At 34.7% G+C, this 17,068-nt stretch overlaps 1 protein-coding gene across 7 annotated transcripts in view; it reads right to left on the reverse strand.

Moving 5' to 3' along the window:
* DOCK7 (dedicator of cytokinesis 7) overlaps positions 1 to 17,068 on the reverse strand; it is a 219,246-nt gene that overhangs the window by 100,650 nt on the left and 101,528 nt on the right. For all 7 annotated transcript variants that reach the window (XR_013376384.1, XM_077892050.1, XM_077892049.1 and 4 more), the window contains 4 exons: positions 9,512 to 9,629; positions 6,311 to 6,381; positions 2,265 to 2,403; positions 1,109 to 1,210 (listed from right to left, as the gene is read on the reverse strand). Coding sequence is in view for 6 of the 7 variants with exons in the window: in XM_077892050.1 (XP_077748176.1) it covers positions 1,109 to 1,210; positions 2,265 to 2,403; positions 6,311 to 6,381; positions 9,512 to 9,629 (430 nt within the window). In the remaining variant the exon portion in view is untranslated. The remainder of the gene's footprint in view (positions 1 to 1,108; positions 1,211 to 2,264; positions 2,404 to 6,310; positions 6,382 to 9,511; positions 9,630 to 17,068) is intronic.

Consider the following 17,068-nt stretch of genomic DNA (forward strand, 5'->3'; position numbering starts at 1 on the left):
TTAATGCATACAAACAGTCATGTCATATCATGATTCTTTTTTTTTTTTTAGAGATTTATTTTTATTTATTTATGATAGACATAGAGAGAGAGAGAGAGAGAGAGAGAGGCAGAGACACAGGCAGAGGGAGAAGCAGGCTCCATGCCGGGAGCCTGACGCGGGACTCGATCCGGGGACTCCAGGATCGCACCCTGGGCCAAAGGCAGGCGCAAACCACTGAGCCACCCAGGGATCCCCTCATATCATGATTCTTGATTGAGATTCCAATGTGTTTTGTTTTTATAGATTTTATTTATTTATTCACGAGAGACACAGAGAGGCAGAGACATAGGCAGAGGGAGAAGCAGGCTCCTCACAGGGAGCCTGATGTGGGACTCGATCCTGGATGATGGGATCACGCCCTGAGCCGAAGGCTGACGCTCAACCGCTGAGCCACCCAGGTCCCGAGATCCCAATGTTTTTGTTTCTTTTAAGTCACATATGTCATCATTGCAGCTGCTAATGTCTCCTGTATTACATGTTTATAACCACTTCATTTTCACTTAAAAGATCATTAATTACAAAAATATTCTTTTTTTTTTTAAAGATTTTATTTATTTATTCACGAGAGACACAGAGAAGAAGAGAGGCAGAGACACAGGCAGAGGGAGAAGCAGGCTCCATGCAAGGAGCCCGATGGTCCTCGATCCCAGGACCCCAAGATCATGCCTGGAGCCAAAGGCAGACGCTCAACCGCTAAGCCACACAGGCGGCCCCTACAAAAATATTCTAAAAAATTCATTTGTACTCCTTCCTCTACACTTTCAATGAAATGTTGTCTACTAAAAGAAATACTCACTTATTTAAAGCTTATGTTACAATATGAAAATTATCCAAATTTGCCTATTCTTTAAGTTTATATTTCACATATTATTTTAGTTTTAAAATCAATATACTTATATTGAAAGCTTAAAGTATTCTACAGAGTAATTTTAATTCTAGGAGAAAACATTATTACTTCATTATCTATATACTTCTAGACAGAACAGCAAGGTCTTGAGAAAAACACCTCTGTAATGAAAACTTCATTGTATTCAATCTGGAGAGTTTCAATGTGAGAGATACTGACCTCAGGAGACAATACAGAATAAGCCTGTGGTGGTTTTTCCAGTGAGACTGGTAGGCAAAACTGCCCAGTCTTTAATCGTCCATTCTGAAGCATTGGTATCCACTTTTAATAAAAAGGAAACAATATTAAGTATGTTTGTTACAAAAGGAATTACTTGGAAAATCTATTTTAAGAACATGGTGTGAGCCAAATTTGTCAACATCACCAAACACAAAGGGGATTTAATTAAGTAATAATAATAGGTTTCATGATTCCTCTAAAGAAAAGCTTCTTTGACAATATTTTATTAAGGAGGATCCCAACACATTATTATTACTAACCAACCATGCAATATTTACATCAATAGGAGGTTCTTATTATCCCAGAAAAGGCTAGAATAGAAGAAAAATGGCACAAATTGGACCCATTTTAAGTGGTGGTAATAGTGTCAATGTATGTAGGGAAAGGTTTGATTAAATGTGAATGTTAACAACAAAACTAAAAAGCATAAACATAAATTTATTGTAACATTCAGCAAAATCCACTTCATAAATTGCAAGAGAAAAAAAAATGAATCAAACACTGATTTTTCTCTTTTGGGCAGCAGCATGATTTTTCTGACAAAGTTGTGATAGCACATTTTGATATCTATATCCTTCACCTCAAATTGACCTTTGCAATTCAATCAATGATTTTCAAAAAATACTCAAGAGTTTTAATTGCATACAATTAAAGCAAAAAGAGTTTTAACGGCCAAGAGTCTCTTTTAATGATTATACACTGAAATCATTCCCTTCTGATGAACCTTTAAAATTAATATATTTAAATTATATTAATAATTTATATTAAAATATAAATTTTATAAAATTTATATATTTATTGCATATATTTAAAATTAATATATTTATATATTTAAATTTAATATATTTATATTTATACCCCATATTGTTGGGTAAACACATAATAATCAGTACCAACACCTAAGTGTTTACATATGTTAGGTAGTTATATTAATTACATTAATGAGCATTTTCTTATTATGATGACTCTTCCTAACCAATATAGGAAATCAGATAAGGAATAGAATACTCAAATAATAGTGAATATCAACTACATCTCAAATACTGTAATTATTTTTAAGATCAAAGAGCTAAATATTAAACAAAAATATGCTTACTGTATATCCAACAGGAGTTTCAAGAGGAGTATTTTGTTTCTGTTGACAACTAACATGATAAAAAGTAAAAAGCAAATGATGATGGTCAGTTAAAGTAGCAGGGAGTTTAACCTTGATTTCTTCATGAAAATCAGGAGACCTTCACACAAAAAAACAAAACAAAACAGATCAATAGTCAGTAATTTGTTCAAAATAAGTAATTATTGCATTTGTATATTTGAAAAAATTTTAAATTAATTTCAGGATTCATGCTTAATTTTTCTTCTAGTACAAAATGTTTTTCTCTATTCCCAAACTTTAAGTAACTAACTCCTATTTCCAGTTGAGGGAGCTGTCTCTGTTTCTGAAATTTCTCAACCCAACTTTAATAATGGGCTGAGTAATCCTACTATATGAAAATTCATCAATAATCACCACCTTGATGCCGAGATCTTCATTTGGTAGGAAACTATATAAAAGAGGAGACTAGGGCAAGGCTTTCTCTGATATACATTACATAGAAAAAATAACAGGAGTTTTTATAAGTAGATATTTCAAAACCATACCATAAAAAAAAAATTTTTCTGTTATAGGAGTGTAGCTTCATGTTAAAGGTTAATTTGTATTATCTTTCTATAAAATAAAGAAAATAAGTATTTCTAGACAACTTAGTATCAAGTTGGGCTCTCTATGGAATATTTTATAACAATTATTCCATTGCTAAGGAAATAAATGTTAACAAAATATGATATACTGACTGTTCAGAAAAAAGAAAAAGAAAAGAAAAAAATCAGGGAACACCTACAAAATACATTTGTCCCACAGTTTAGAAGTGCTCCCAGCCACTATAAGAATACAACAAATATCATATTTGATCAAATCAATGGCATTTTCACCTCAATATTCATTTAGAGTGATCCCTAGGAGCATTTTTATAAAGAAGTATTGCTGCTCTTTATGATATAGTTTTAAAAGGGATAGAACCTTAGCATCCCAACCTTCCATAATCAGTTAGTATCTCTCAGAGTTATATTTAGTAAAAATGCATCCAAACCATTTGGCTCCAACTAATTAAAAGTGAAGCCTGTTCTGCCAATTAGTGCTTTTTTTTTTCCCTCTGATGCTAATAAGTCTAATATCCTTCTATTTCAAATAAGCCTCAGAAACACTAATAACTATAGATCTGATCACAGAAATATTAGGTAGATGAGGCTTTTAATACCCATAAGAAATATAATTAATGCCAGCCATTTGAAAATTTGATGATTTGGGTGAATAAAAAATGCTATGCATCTACTGATCTCACTAATCACCAATGAATTATAAGAAGTTGAATTTACTAGCAATGTTAAGCAGTATTGTCATTTTAATTCTACTAATGCTGAGAGCAACAAAAATAAAGATCTAGCTACAAATTGAGATTCTTTAAGAGATTACTACCTTCTTTATCAATATCTTTCCTGGTACTGAATGTTTTAGTTCATTTCTTTTCTGAAATCATACTATCTGAAGGCTTTTATGGAAAATTAAGCATCTAAGAGTTATTCATCAAAAAATACTTTTAATTGTTCACCTTTATGCTAAGTATTGTGTTAATTTGTGGTGGGTTTAAAGATAAACATGAAAAAATAATTACCCTAAAAAAATATATGATTTTGTAGAATATAAATAAGACACACATATATCAATAGCAATGCTATAAAGCAGGGGTTGGCAAACTATGGCCCATAGGCCAAATCCAGTCCACTGCCTAGTTTTGTATAGCCTACAAACTAAGAATGATTTTTATATTTTTAAGCTGTTAAAAAAAATTCAAAAGAATAACATTTCACCTGAAATATTACATGAAATTCAAATTTCAGCATCCATAAATAAAATTTTATTGGAAGACAGCCATGCTCATTCATTTGCAACTTATTGTCTATGGCTGTTTTTTCACTATAACAGTAGGGCTGAGTAATTGCAACAGAGACCATATGGCCCACAAGCCCTAAAACAAACCTATTGGGCCCTTAGCAGAAAAAGTTTGCCAACCCCTGGCATAGAGCATATAAGATTAAGTGCTTCAAAAAGAGAACTGAATGGATTATTTCAAGTTTTGGATCAGGGAACTGTGTTTTAGGAAGACTATATGATATAGCCCTTAAAGACTGAGTAGGAATTCAATCAATAGAGGGAATCAGTATTATAACAGACAAAGAGATCTAAGAAAGGCCCAGAAACAGAACAGCACAGAATGTTTGGTAATCAAGAAAAAAGAAAATCATCAAGATGGAAAAGATGACTGAATATTAGAGAAAAGAAGAAGGAAAACAAGGATGTTTTAAATTTTGAAATCAAAGGATCTGGAAAAATTGTGGTACCATTAATAAAAATAGAGATAGGGTCCAGAAGAGAATTGGGGATAAATACATGGAAACTGAGAAGGCAGCAGGGCACCCAAATGAACATGCCCAATAGGCCACTAAACATATATTTCTGCACTTCATGAAGAAGGTCATGACCGAAAGTAAAGAGTTGGAAACAATCCACATAAAGATAAAAGTAGTAGTATTTTCACTGACTGAAATTCTGAGAAATAAATATAAGATTATTTATGGAGAGTATAGTATAGAAAAAGAGGGTTAAGGATGAAACCTTAGTGTTTTGTATGAATGTCTATACTCAAAAAAGGAAGGGAGGGAGGGAGGAAAGGAGGGAGAGGAGGTAGAAAGAAAGGAAGGGAAGAAAGAAGGAAAGGAGGGAAGGAAGGAGAGAGGGAGAGAGGGAGGGAGGGAGGGAGGGACGGAGGGACAGAGGGAAGGAAGGAGGGAGGGAGGAAGACGACGAGGGAGGGAGGGATGAAGGGAGGAAGGAAGGAAAATTAGAATAATTACCACAGGAAAAAAAAACTGTCCAAAGAGATGGGAGGAACTAGGGAGGGTTGTAAAGAGTGAGAAAGAATAAAGTTTTAAGGAGAAAAACCAATGCTACACAACAACACTGAAGAAAGACTTTTATTTTGTTTTTTAAGTACAGGAGACAAGTTTTTTTTTGATAGTAAGAATGGAGTCACTGAAGCAGGGACTGATGGTACAGGAGAAGGGTTAAGTGATGGAGTCACACTCTGGAAGAGGAAGAATGAGACCAGAAGAAAGCAGAGGGGAAAGACACTGAGCCACATGTGGGCCCTGACTGTCCTTGAACCAGAAGGAAAGGCAGATTTGTGCAGAGATTTCTGAGGTAAAGAGGTAAAGAGTAGACAAGTGGATGGTTCTCAAGATGGACCAACTCAATCCACTTAATAAAGTAGGAGCACTAAGAGTAAGGCAACTAGAGAATAAGTAGAGGCTAGAGAAAGGAAGAGAAAGGCCTAAGATGGTTCCTGCCAAATGACACAGGGTAAAAAAGCAATGACAAGATTAAAGAGTGGTGGGGCCAAAAAGAAGATGAAATAAAGTAAAATGAATTTCTGTAGCCCCATGATATGGATAAAATGATGATGACTTGTGATAATCTTGATTACTAGAATTTCATGATTTTTTTCCTCCAGAAGCATTCAATAATCAGAAAGAAAGAAAGAAAGAAAGAAAGAAAGAAAGAAAGAAAGAAAGAAAGAAAGAAAGAAAGAAAGAGAAAAGAATAAGAAAGCAGAGATGAAAAGTTATCCAAAGCTAATTTCCAAAAGAAGTAAAATGGAAGGATCCTAAGTCAGTGGATTATCAGATGTTGTTATACTACCAATTTAACTGACTAATGGCTATAAGCTTAGGAAAGAGTTTACAAAGTGTTGAAAGGAAAGTAACAGGGAAGGTCCAAAGGACCAGAGGCCACAATGATAATCAATAACAGTATAATAAAAATGAAAGGGTGAGAGAATTTGATAGGAAAGATGTTTTATGTATAAAGTCTTATATTCGATGTCTATGGAAAATATGCATCTACAGGTTGAAAATTTTAACTCTGATGTCAGCTGTCTTGAATTTGCACATTCAGTGCAGCAAAGCATTTGGTAAACACACTAACGTGAGTGCTAACAATGCCACTGAGAAGTGAGTAACTTTGAAAGAAATATTTGAATTCAGTACCTGTTATGATATACTACGGCTGTATAGGCTTCCTTTGAAAATTCTGAACAGCTAGATTTACCAAAGATTACCTGTAACAAATAACAGCATGTTGAAACTTTGTTGTAATAAATGCTGGATGTTCATATCTATGTAAGAATTTGTCTGATTTAATAACTACTGGAGAACAATGGGCAAAATCAGCCCAATGAAGAACAATGTGCCTACTGACGCTCATTAATAATTCAATTGCTGAGTTGTAAATTTCTTTTCAACTACAGACCCATCTGACATTCAAACATTCGAAAAGTTTCTACCCATTATATTTCCTTTTTCTTAAAGAAGGTGAAAAATTCATTTTAAAATCTGGATGTAGCATATCATTTGGAATTTATATAAGAAATATGGTCTATAGAATGGTAGGATTTATCTACTATACAAATTGATGGCTTCTCCACTTAAACAGTAATCATTCTGTAAGTCAAATATTAAATGATTTATAAATAATATTTTAAGACCCTATTTTAGGTCAAGCTATGTATCCTTTGCTTCCAGTACTCCCTACAAGCTACTCTATAAAGAAGGAGGAGCGCCATTCTTATGTTCTTTCATATGTGTTAAAAAAAAAAAAATCCACCACTTTAAAAAAGAAAAGTATAATACTATTGGCGAAGGGTTAGAGGTAAAATAATTCAGTCTTGTATATCTACCTCTTGAGTTCTAATAGAAGTATTATGGTTAATTAGGGCAGCTAATTAGATAAATGGCTTATGATTCCTATGTGAGGCAGTTAAGCTCTCAATGTTATCTAGCTGTAAGTTAAACTCTTATATCTGGCCAGCTATCTCTATATATGCAAAAATACACACATGGACATGTCATTGCACTTCCATCAACACAACTGATAAAATAACTCAAATTTTGTATCTTATACAAAGGGATTAGTTGGTACCATCCAAATAAAAAGAATATGTTAACAGATATTTGTGTTTCTTTTTATAACATTTAAGCAGGTCTTTTTATTTTTTGGGTGTGTAAAGGTGTAACAATTATGACTCTCCTATAAGTCTAATTTTATCAATTTGCTAAGAACATGTTACCATGTTTTTATAAAATGTTGTTCCGTTGCCAGAATTTAAAGTTTACGATTTTATCATATCAATGTTATATGACCAAAAAATCATTTCAGGATCCATTTGAATAGTCCTTATTTTTTAAAAGTTAAGCCAAGACAACATATCTGTTTCTATACTTTCAACCAGCCACAGGATAAACATAAAAGCATTATATTTTCATATGACAAATAATACATAAATGAAAGGATTGCAGTACCTTTCTTTCCCCTAAGAAGCTATCATTTTTCACAAGGTAACTCATTTATATTTTCATAACATGAATGACATAAAGTAGAAAGTGTTCTTTTGTTGACCATTTGACAGGTATTTTTAACCATTCATCGACACAGACTGAACATCATTTCTGTGCCAAGCACTATGACAAGCATCAAGATATAGACATGACATGGTCCCTGCCCTCAAGGAGCTCACAATCTAGTAGACAAGATGAAGAAATAAACATAAAATCTTAAAGTGAAAACGCCCATAAAAGAAATGAGAAGATGCTATGGTAGCACCAAAAGAGGGAGCACTCTAACTGCTAATGTGGCTGGATGCAGTTGGAATTCTGTAGAGGACGGCATATATGTGCTAAGACAAGGAAGAGTTTGTTAGGCAAACAATAACAACAGACTATCTTACATAGACTACATTTGTCATAAACTCAAATTCATATGGCAATTCACATATAATGAAGCGCCTATTTTCACAATCCAGCATCTTTTCATCAACTGTAGTAGTATATTCATTCCTTCAACAGAAATAAAACACCAATAAAGAACATGAAATGCTAATTTCAAACCTCAAAAATAAATCCTACATTTATCAACAAATATTTATTCAGCATGTAATATATACAAAGATCTGAAACAGCTGCCATAGAATAATACAAAGATGAATAATTTGTGCTTGTTGCTGTCAATATCTATAAATACTGATGAAATGGAAACAATATGAAAAGAGAAAATACACACTTTCCTAGGAAGTAGAAAATCAGAAGAATTTGATTTAATAACTGACGTAGAAGGCTAAAATAAAACTATAAAAAATGCACCTGTTCTTAAGTTCATTTTCATTCCACAAGGGTTCTCAGAGGTTGAACATCTAAAGTGACAGTTGTGCTCCTATTCCATGTTACTAACTTTAGTTAAACCTAAAATCTACTTTCATGAAACTTGCACTGTATTTCACAGAGTGTGCATTAGTGTTGCAAGTCATGGCATTCTCTCTTACCACTGTACATCTATGCCTTTGAATCCCTGTATGTGATACCTATTACCTTGACAAGGCATTTTCTCCTACCAATGTACATCTAAGCCTTTGAGTCCCTTGGTTCTCAATATTGGCTGTAAAATGTAATCTCTTGGGAAGATTTAAAAATACTGATACATGACTAGCTCCACTCCCAGACATTATAATTTAATTGGACCAAGATTCAGTCTGAGTACTGGTATTTTTAAGAGCTCCCTTAAGTAAGTGTAATATGCACTATTACCAGGGTTTCTTAACAAACATGGGAAAAATCATACATATTAGAATCACCTGGGGCACTTTTTAAACCTATACCACAACCTCATATACTACCCATCACTTTCCACCTCCCTTTATCAGACCTTTCATTCTAAAGGAGAAGAATTGGAATCACAGATGACAAGAATAGAAAAAAATATATATATCAGTGCTTTGTCAGAGTACCCTAATTCTGTGATTCTGTTGTGATCCTCTTTTGAAAGTCACTATTTTAGAATTTTATGTTTTTATCTCATATCCTCTAGGTTACAAGTCTTACTCATCTTTGTATCTCGGAGTGACTAGCACATACCAAGTCCTCAATAATTAAGACTTCAATATGGAAGTATTGAATCACTATATTGCACACTTGAAACTAGTATTACACTGTGTATTAACTAACTGGAATTTAAATAAAAATTTTAAAAAGGACTTCAAGTAAATTTTACTATCAGTACAGGAAGTAATGCAGTTAGAAATTTGATTTATAAGATCATATTAATTTCTAATCTAGAGCTGCCAACCAAGTAACACCACTTAAAAAAAAGTCTATTTGAACCGTATATGAAGAACAGGAAAAGTAAAGAACATTTCTTACCGGCATGGCATTGCTTGGATCCTCTCCATACATGAACTGTACTTTCACTGTTATATTTCTTGCAGAACCTTGACGATTAGCAAAATTGAGACTCTGAGGGTATATGTAGAGAAGATTTCTGTGAAGGCAATAGTATACATGATAGTGAATATATATCTAAAAACATGATGTATCACTGCATGCCACAAAAGAAAAGGATGAAATACTGAATTATTAATATTTGCTAGCCACTACGGTATTTTCACGTGCAATACTTTGATTCTTAGAGCAGTCATATAGATAGCAGTCAAATAGATAGCAATCAAATATACCACCCCAATTTTGCAGATGAATTGAAGCCCAGAAAACTGAAGTGAGGTTCACATACAACTAGGTAAGCTGAAATCAGAATATAGGTCAGTCAAACTTCAAAACACAAGTTCTTTCTTCTACAGGAGGATTCTGGGAAATAAATGAGTATGGACAAAAACATTATTAAGAAGTTAATAGCAGGGGCATCTGGGTCACTCGGTTGGTTAAGTGGCCAACTCATGATTTTGACTCAGGTGACAATTTCAGGGTCATGGGATAGAGCCTGCCTCAGGCTCATTGCTCAGCAGGGAGTCGGTCTCAGATTTTCTCTCTGCCCCTCCCTCCCCCCCCCCCAGTATGCACGCTCCCTCTCTAAAATAAATAAATCTTTTATCAAAAAATAGTTAATAATGTATTATATTAGTTCCTCCAAGCAGATATAAAGAAAATGACATTTATAGATGAGACTTTTATATAAATTCGATCAAGGATTTAAGAGGTATTATATTCCACATTATTTGTTCAAAAACATGTATGACAATATGCTAGGTGTAACAGTATTCACTACTTGCTATATGAGAAATTAAACATTAGTCTGCATTTATTTTACTTCATACCCAGTTCATGATCTTGCATCTCACACAATTTTAATAGTCCCTGAGCCACCACAGAGAAGATAAATAATTCAAGAAGACAACAAAAGAGAAGGCAAAAAAAAAAAAGGAAAAGAAAAGGAAATAGAATGAAAGTTACTTACTGAAGACTAGTGCTGAGAGCTGAAGAACAAGACTTCAAGTATAATAAAGCCCTGCTAATCAACTCCTGGAGCAATGAAAACAAAGTCAAAATTTTCTGGAACGTGGTCAGGCAATATAGAAATTCTACATGAACACAATCTTTGACCTAAGAAACATGCATCTAGTCTAAGGAGAAAACTACACACATGTACAAATGGATGTGTTTAAAAAAATTCACTATAACAATTTTTGAAGTAGAGAATATAAATAATTGTGAAGAAATACAATGTTCATCAGCACAGTTCTAGTTAATTAAATTAATATATATTGATAAGAAGAAACACTATGGAGTCCACAAAATAACAATGTGCAGCAATATTTGTTGATGTAGAAAGAGATATTCAGCATGTTGAAGAAAAAAAAGTAGGTTCCACAATAGGATGTATAGTGGCATGTGCTACTTATGAAAAATTGGGAAGAAATAATAGATGAAACTTTCCCTAACCTTGGGAAGAAGGAAACAGACATCCAGGTCGAGGAAGCTGAGAGAGTTCCAAAAAAGATGAACCCAAAAGATTCACACCAAGCTACATTATAATTAAAATGTTAAAAGTTAAAAAGAAGTTGAGAATCCTAAAAACAGGAAGAAAAAAACAACTTGTTACACCCAGGAGAACCCATTAAGACTATCAGGAGACGGTTCAGCATAAACTCTGCAGGACAGAAGACAGTGGCAAGATATGTTTAAAGCTCTGACAGAAAAAACTTCCGGCCAAGGAAACTCTATCCAGCAAAGTTATCATTCAGAAGTAAAGTAGAGAGGGAGTCTTCAAGACAAGCAAAAGCTAAAACAGCTTATCATCACTAAACTGGCCTTACAAGGGCTATTAAAGAGAGTTCTTTAAGTTGAAAAGAGTACAAATTTGTAAAAAGAAAACATGAAAGAATAAATCTTACTGGAAAGGTAAATATATACTAAAAGGAGCAGATTAATCACTTACAATGCTAGTATGAAGGTTAAAAGACAAAAGCAGTAAAAGTAACTATAATAATTAAGGAATACAGAAGATAAAAAGATGTAAAATTTAACATCAAAAACATAAAATATGGGAAAGGGGAATAAAAATAAGAACTTTAAAATTGGATCACACCAAGTTGTTGTTGATTTAAAATGCACTGTTCTAGAAAGAAGTTGTTATATGCAAGTCTCAAGATATCCACAAAGCAAAAACCTAGAGTGGATACACAAAAGGTAAAGAAACCTAAGCATACTATTAAGCATACTAAAGCATACTATTAAAGAAAGTCATCAACCCACAAAGTAAAGGAGAGAGAAAATAAAGGAACAGAGATAAACTACAAAACAAATGGAAAATAATTAACAAAAAGTTCCATCCCACACAGCATTCCACATTAGGTAGGGCCTACTTAAAGAAAAAAAAAAAAAAAAAAAGAATTGAATAATTAAATGTCAAAAACCACTCAGGGATCAAATGAGGTAAGAATTGAAAAATTCAACTGAACTTAGCAATATGAAAGGCACTGATAAGATCAGACTGAAAACACATAAAAGTAGGTTCAAGACCAGGTAGTTGGTTTTTTGTTTTTTGTTTTTTTTAAGATTTTATTTATTTATTCTTGAGAGAGAGAGAGAGAGAGAGAGGGGCAGAGATACAGGCAGAGGGAGAAGCAGGCTCCATGCAGGGAGCCCAACGTGGGACTCCATCCCGGGACTCCAGGATCATGCCCTGGGCTGAGGGCAGATGCTCAACTGCTGAGTAACCCAAAAGTCCCAAGAGCAGGTGGTCGTTAAGAAAATGAAATCACTGAAATTCTGAAAAGTGTAGCTGTAAAGAAGAGAAAGATCATACAATAGTTGGAAACAGAATATGGGGATTTTGTAAGCTTTGTAAGATTGGGTAGGTTTGAGTTTGATTAAACACTCATGAAAAGAATCCAGCTAAGACAGGGACGCCTGGGTAGCTCAGTCGTTGAGCATCTGCCTTTGGCTCAGGGCGTGATCCCAGCATCCTGGGATTAAGTCCCCCATCGGGATCCTCCAAGGGAGCCTACTTCCTCTGCTTGTGACTCTGCTTCTCTCTCTCTCTCTCTCTCATGAATAAATAAATAAAATATTTTTTAAAAAACTGTAAGTAGTATAGATGTACAGAACACACAGAAAAGCAAAACACACTATGCTTTCCCCCATCCCTCAGAAGCTCTCCACCATCTTACAACTGTCTACGTTTTGTGGACATGGACATGATCGGACTCTCCACATCTTTCAAGTCTCAGAAAACCTAATCTTTACCTCCCCCCTTTACATGCCTCCCTTGGTTATTCCATTCACATCTCTTAAACAATCTGCTTAAAATAAAACAATCTGGTCACAGCTGCTGAAATAGATCTCTCCCCTCACCTGTTCTGAAGCAAAGAAGACCTTGATAACTTCCTGTCGAAAGAATGCTGGCTTTGGAGAACCGTGCCCCCGCCACCACCCCCCAGTGCCACAGGCACTGTCGGTGCATATATACCCCCGGCTTCAGACTACTATGGTGCCGAGAGCCTACCATGAGGACAGACACCAGCCCTGGACCCTACCAGCATCACTGCAGAGCTGGAATGAGCCCTGGAGTCCCCCAAGTGCCCCCCTATTGCCTGCAACCCCACAGCCATGCCCGGCAGTCCTCCTCCCAACCCCCAACCACAGCCAGGCCCTCTCCTGGGTGAATCAAAACCCTCTTCACCACACTGAGACCTTGAACTGGCCTGATCTCTGCCCTGGAGTAAAAGCCCCTCTAAGCATCAAAAAAATAAAAAAATAAAATAATCCTAAATTGTCTTGTTCATTTATATATTATTTTTTGTTTATATATCTCCTTTTTTTAAAAAAGATTATTTATTTATTTATTCATGAGAGACAGAGAGAGAGAGAGGCAGAAATACAGGCAGAGGGAGAAGCAGGCTCCACGCAGGGAGCCCGACATGGAACTTGATCCCGGGTCTCCAGGATCACAGGCTGAAGGCAGCACTAAACTGCTGAGCCACCTGGGCTGCCCTGTATCTCCTTTTATAAATGTGCGTGTGTATCTCCTTAGTAGAGCCCAAACTCCAGGAGGGCAAGGACTTTATCTAGTTAACTGCTATATTCCCAATGCTTAAAACAGTGCTTCATATTGAATGAATGAATAATACAGAATAAACATAAATATTTAGTTACCTAATACTTATGGGAGTTTGGATTCCAGGTTAAATGAAATTAACTAAACATTATCTATAAATGATATCTATACCTATACCTGATATAAATGTTATCTATACCTGATTTCCAATATAACCCAGTTTTAAATTCAACTTGTTTTTTAATAAAGATTTCATTTATTTATTTGAGAAAGAAAGAGAGAGAGCCCACACAAGGCAGAGGAAGGAGAAGGAACAGATGGAGAGGGAGAAGCAGGCTCCCCAATGAACAGGGAGCCCAATGCAGGACTTGATCCCAGGACCCAGGGATCATAACCTGAGATGAAGGTAGACACTTAACCAACTGAGCCACCCAGGAGCTTCTCAACTTGTTTCTGAAGGTAAAAGGCATACAACTGAATCCATATTCTTTTTCATTTGACTACCAACTCCACTATTAATTCCCACATAAACTTAATAAGTCTTTATCATGCATTTATAATACTTCAGAAGAACTGCAAATCAGCAGTGAGAAAGTAGATTAATGAAGTGTTGACCTAGCCATTCAGGGAAAAAATGTGAATTCATATTTTGCTCCCTCCTCAAAATAAATTCCAGAATAATCAAAGGTTTAAATAATAAAAAGAAAGCCATAAAAGTACTAGATACACTTTAAAGACCATATTTTATAGGTGAGAAAGGCATTTCTGATCATGAGCCACAAAAATTATAAAAGACAGATTTTAAAGTCTCTGCAGAGCAGGTAATAGCTAAACATAGATGGAAGACAAATGACAAACTGTAAAAATACTATTTGTTACTTATAAGATGAAGAGTTAATATCCATAATATGTAAATAATTCCCACAATTAGTCAGAAAGAGACAAACAAAAAAGGGGAGAGGAATCTGGAGGGAAGGGACTTACATAACACTCAGGTAATTCATGAAGAGAACAAAACAGATGGCCAGGAAAGATATTAGATGCATTTGCCTATTAGATTTATTGATATTTAGGGAGCACCTGGATGGGGCAGTGAGTTAAGGATTGGACTCTTGATTTTGGCTCAGGTCATGATATCAGGGTCAGAGGGTCAAGCTCTGCCTAAGGCTCTGTGCTCAGCAAGAGTCTACTTGAGATTCTCTCCCTTTCCTCTGCCCCTCCTTGGTGTGCATGCATGCATGCACATTCTCTCTCTCTACAACAAATAAATCATTTTGAAAAAGAATTTATTAATACTTTTGGTTTTCTCATTCAAGGCACTGGTAAAAATTCATGGGAAAAGAAGAACTCTCATTACTCTTGGCAGGGATGTAAACTGGCACAATACTTTTTTTTTTTTTTAATTTTTAATGGCACAATACTTTCGAAGGATAACTGACATGAGGAATCACGTGTAGCTACTCACGCAAGGAATCTAGTATGATAGACCACAAAATGTTAATAGTGAAAAGTCAGGATGACTCTTGTTTTTTTTTAAGATTTTATTTATTAATGTATTTATTAAGTGATAAAGACAGCATGAGCATGAGCAGAGGGGAGGGGCAGAAGGAGAGAGAGAATATCAGGGGACTCCCCAGTGAGCATAGAGTCCCAAATGGGGCCACCTGTGGGGCCCCATCCCACAACCCTGAGATCATGATCCCAGCTGAAATCAACAGCTGGTAGCTTACCCAACTGAGCCACCCAAGTGCCCCTAGGACTTTTACGTTTTACAAGTTTCAGAAATATCTGGGTTTCCACAATAAGTACCTTCAGCATAAAAATTTAACATTTAACATTTATTAATAGTGAACATGGGGGGGAAAGTAAGATGCATGAAATAATTAATTACTTCAAAGATCATTCATTTTCTGGATCTGCAGTATCCAATAAAATAGTCTAATCAGACTACTAAGTACTTGATGTGTACTCACTCTGAGATATGCTGGAAGTATAGAAACATACTCTATTTGGAAGATTAAGTATGAAAAAATATATAAAATATCTAATTAATGTTTTATATTGATCACATGTTGAAATAATTTTTGATATACTGGATTAAATAAAATGTACTAATAAAATGAACTTCATTTGTTACAATTCTTACTTTTTGTTACATATATAACTCACACTATATTTCCATTGGACAGTTTCTGTTCTGGACAAAGAGAGGAAAGGGAAGCCAATATATGAATCTGGCATTATTCTTCACTTTAGTTAATATAAATATTTCTATTTATAAATGTGTCCTTCTCATGAAGTTACTTTCAGAATCTTTCTACCAAATATTAAAGACAAATGATCATATTGTTATTTTCTTTAAATATTTTATTTATTTATTCATGAGAGAGACAGAGGGAGAGAGAAGCAGAGACACAGGCAGAGGGAAAAGCAGGCTCTATGCAGGGAGCCCAATGTGGGACTTGATCCCAGGACTCCGGGAACAGGCCCTGATCCAAAGGCAGATGCTCAACTGCTGAGCCACCCAGGTGGCCCTAATGATCACATTTTTAAAAGGAAGAAATTAAAAAGAATCCTACATTCAAAAGGTCCCAATGTCTTGTGCTTTATTTGAAAGTTACATCTCTGGAAGATTGCACAACCTGAGGGAAGGCAAAGGACTTTGCTTTGCTTGAAACTTAAACAAGACTTCTAAATGTCCTAAAATTCTATGTAGCTAAAATATTTTGGATATTAGTTCTTAGAAACTAAGAACTAATCCCTAGATTAGGGCCCAATTTTTAGTTTCTTATTTTCTTTGGCACAAAAATTTTTAACTTTCATAACATTACTGGTTATATTTGATTAGGGTTCTATTTAAATAGGCACAAGTTCAAGCAAAGATTAGATTCCACCTCTGACGATGTATAGTCAAACAGGAGGCATTAAAAGGCAGATATAAAATCACTTACACCCTTACTGTATTCATTACATGCCATGTTGGTATTCTACAGCTCATGATCAGGCAATTTATTTATTTTAAGTATATGCAGTAACATGTCAAACTAATCTAAGAAAAAAAGTTATCCAGTTATTTCTACCTAGAGACAATATAATAAAAACCAAGAATATGTAACACTATTGCCTTTAATCTATCTGTTAGTGTCACACATAAGAAATCATATCAATTGTACAGAAAGTGTTAATATTTTAATACAGTAACCAAAATGGAAAGAAATTACTTAATAAGCCTGTCTTTGGTATTAGTGTTCAGTTACTTTTAGGCACTCGAAGGGGCAAATTCAAAACACTTTTCAAATTCCTTTCTCAAAAAGAACCTCCTATATCAAAACAGGTTAAACATTTACTAGATGCAAATTTTCTAGGTATAAAATTTGCATGTTATTATTTATCATTCTCTTTTTCAT

This window comes from Canis aureus, chromosome 3 (genome assembly GCF_053574225.1).
Source record: "Canis aureus isolate CA01 chromosome 3, VMU_Caureus_v.1.0, whole genome shotgun sequence".
Lineage (NCBI taxonomy): Eukaryota > Metazoa > Chordata > Mammalia > Carnivora > Canidae > Canis > Canis aureus.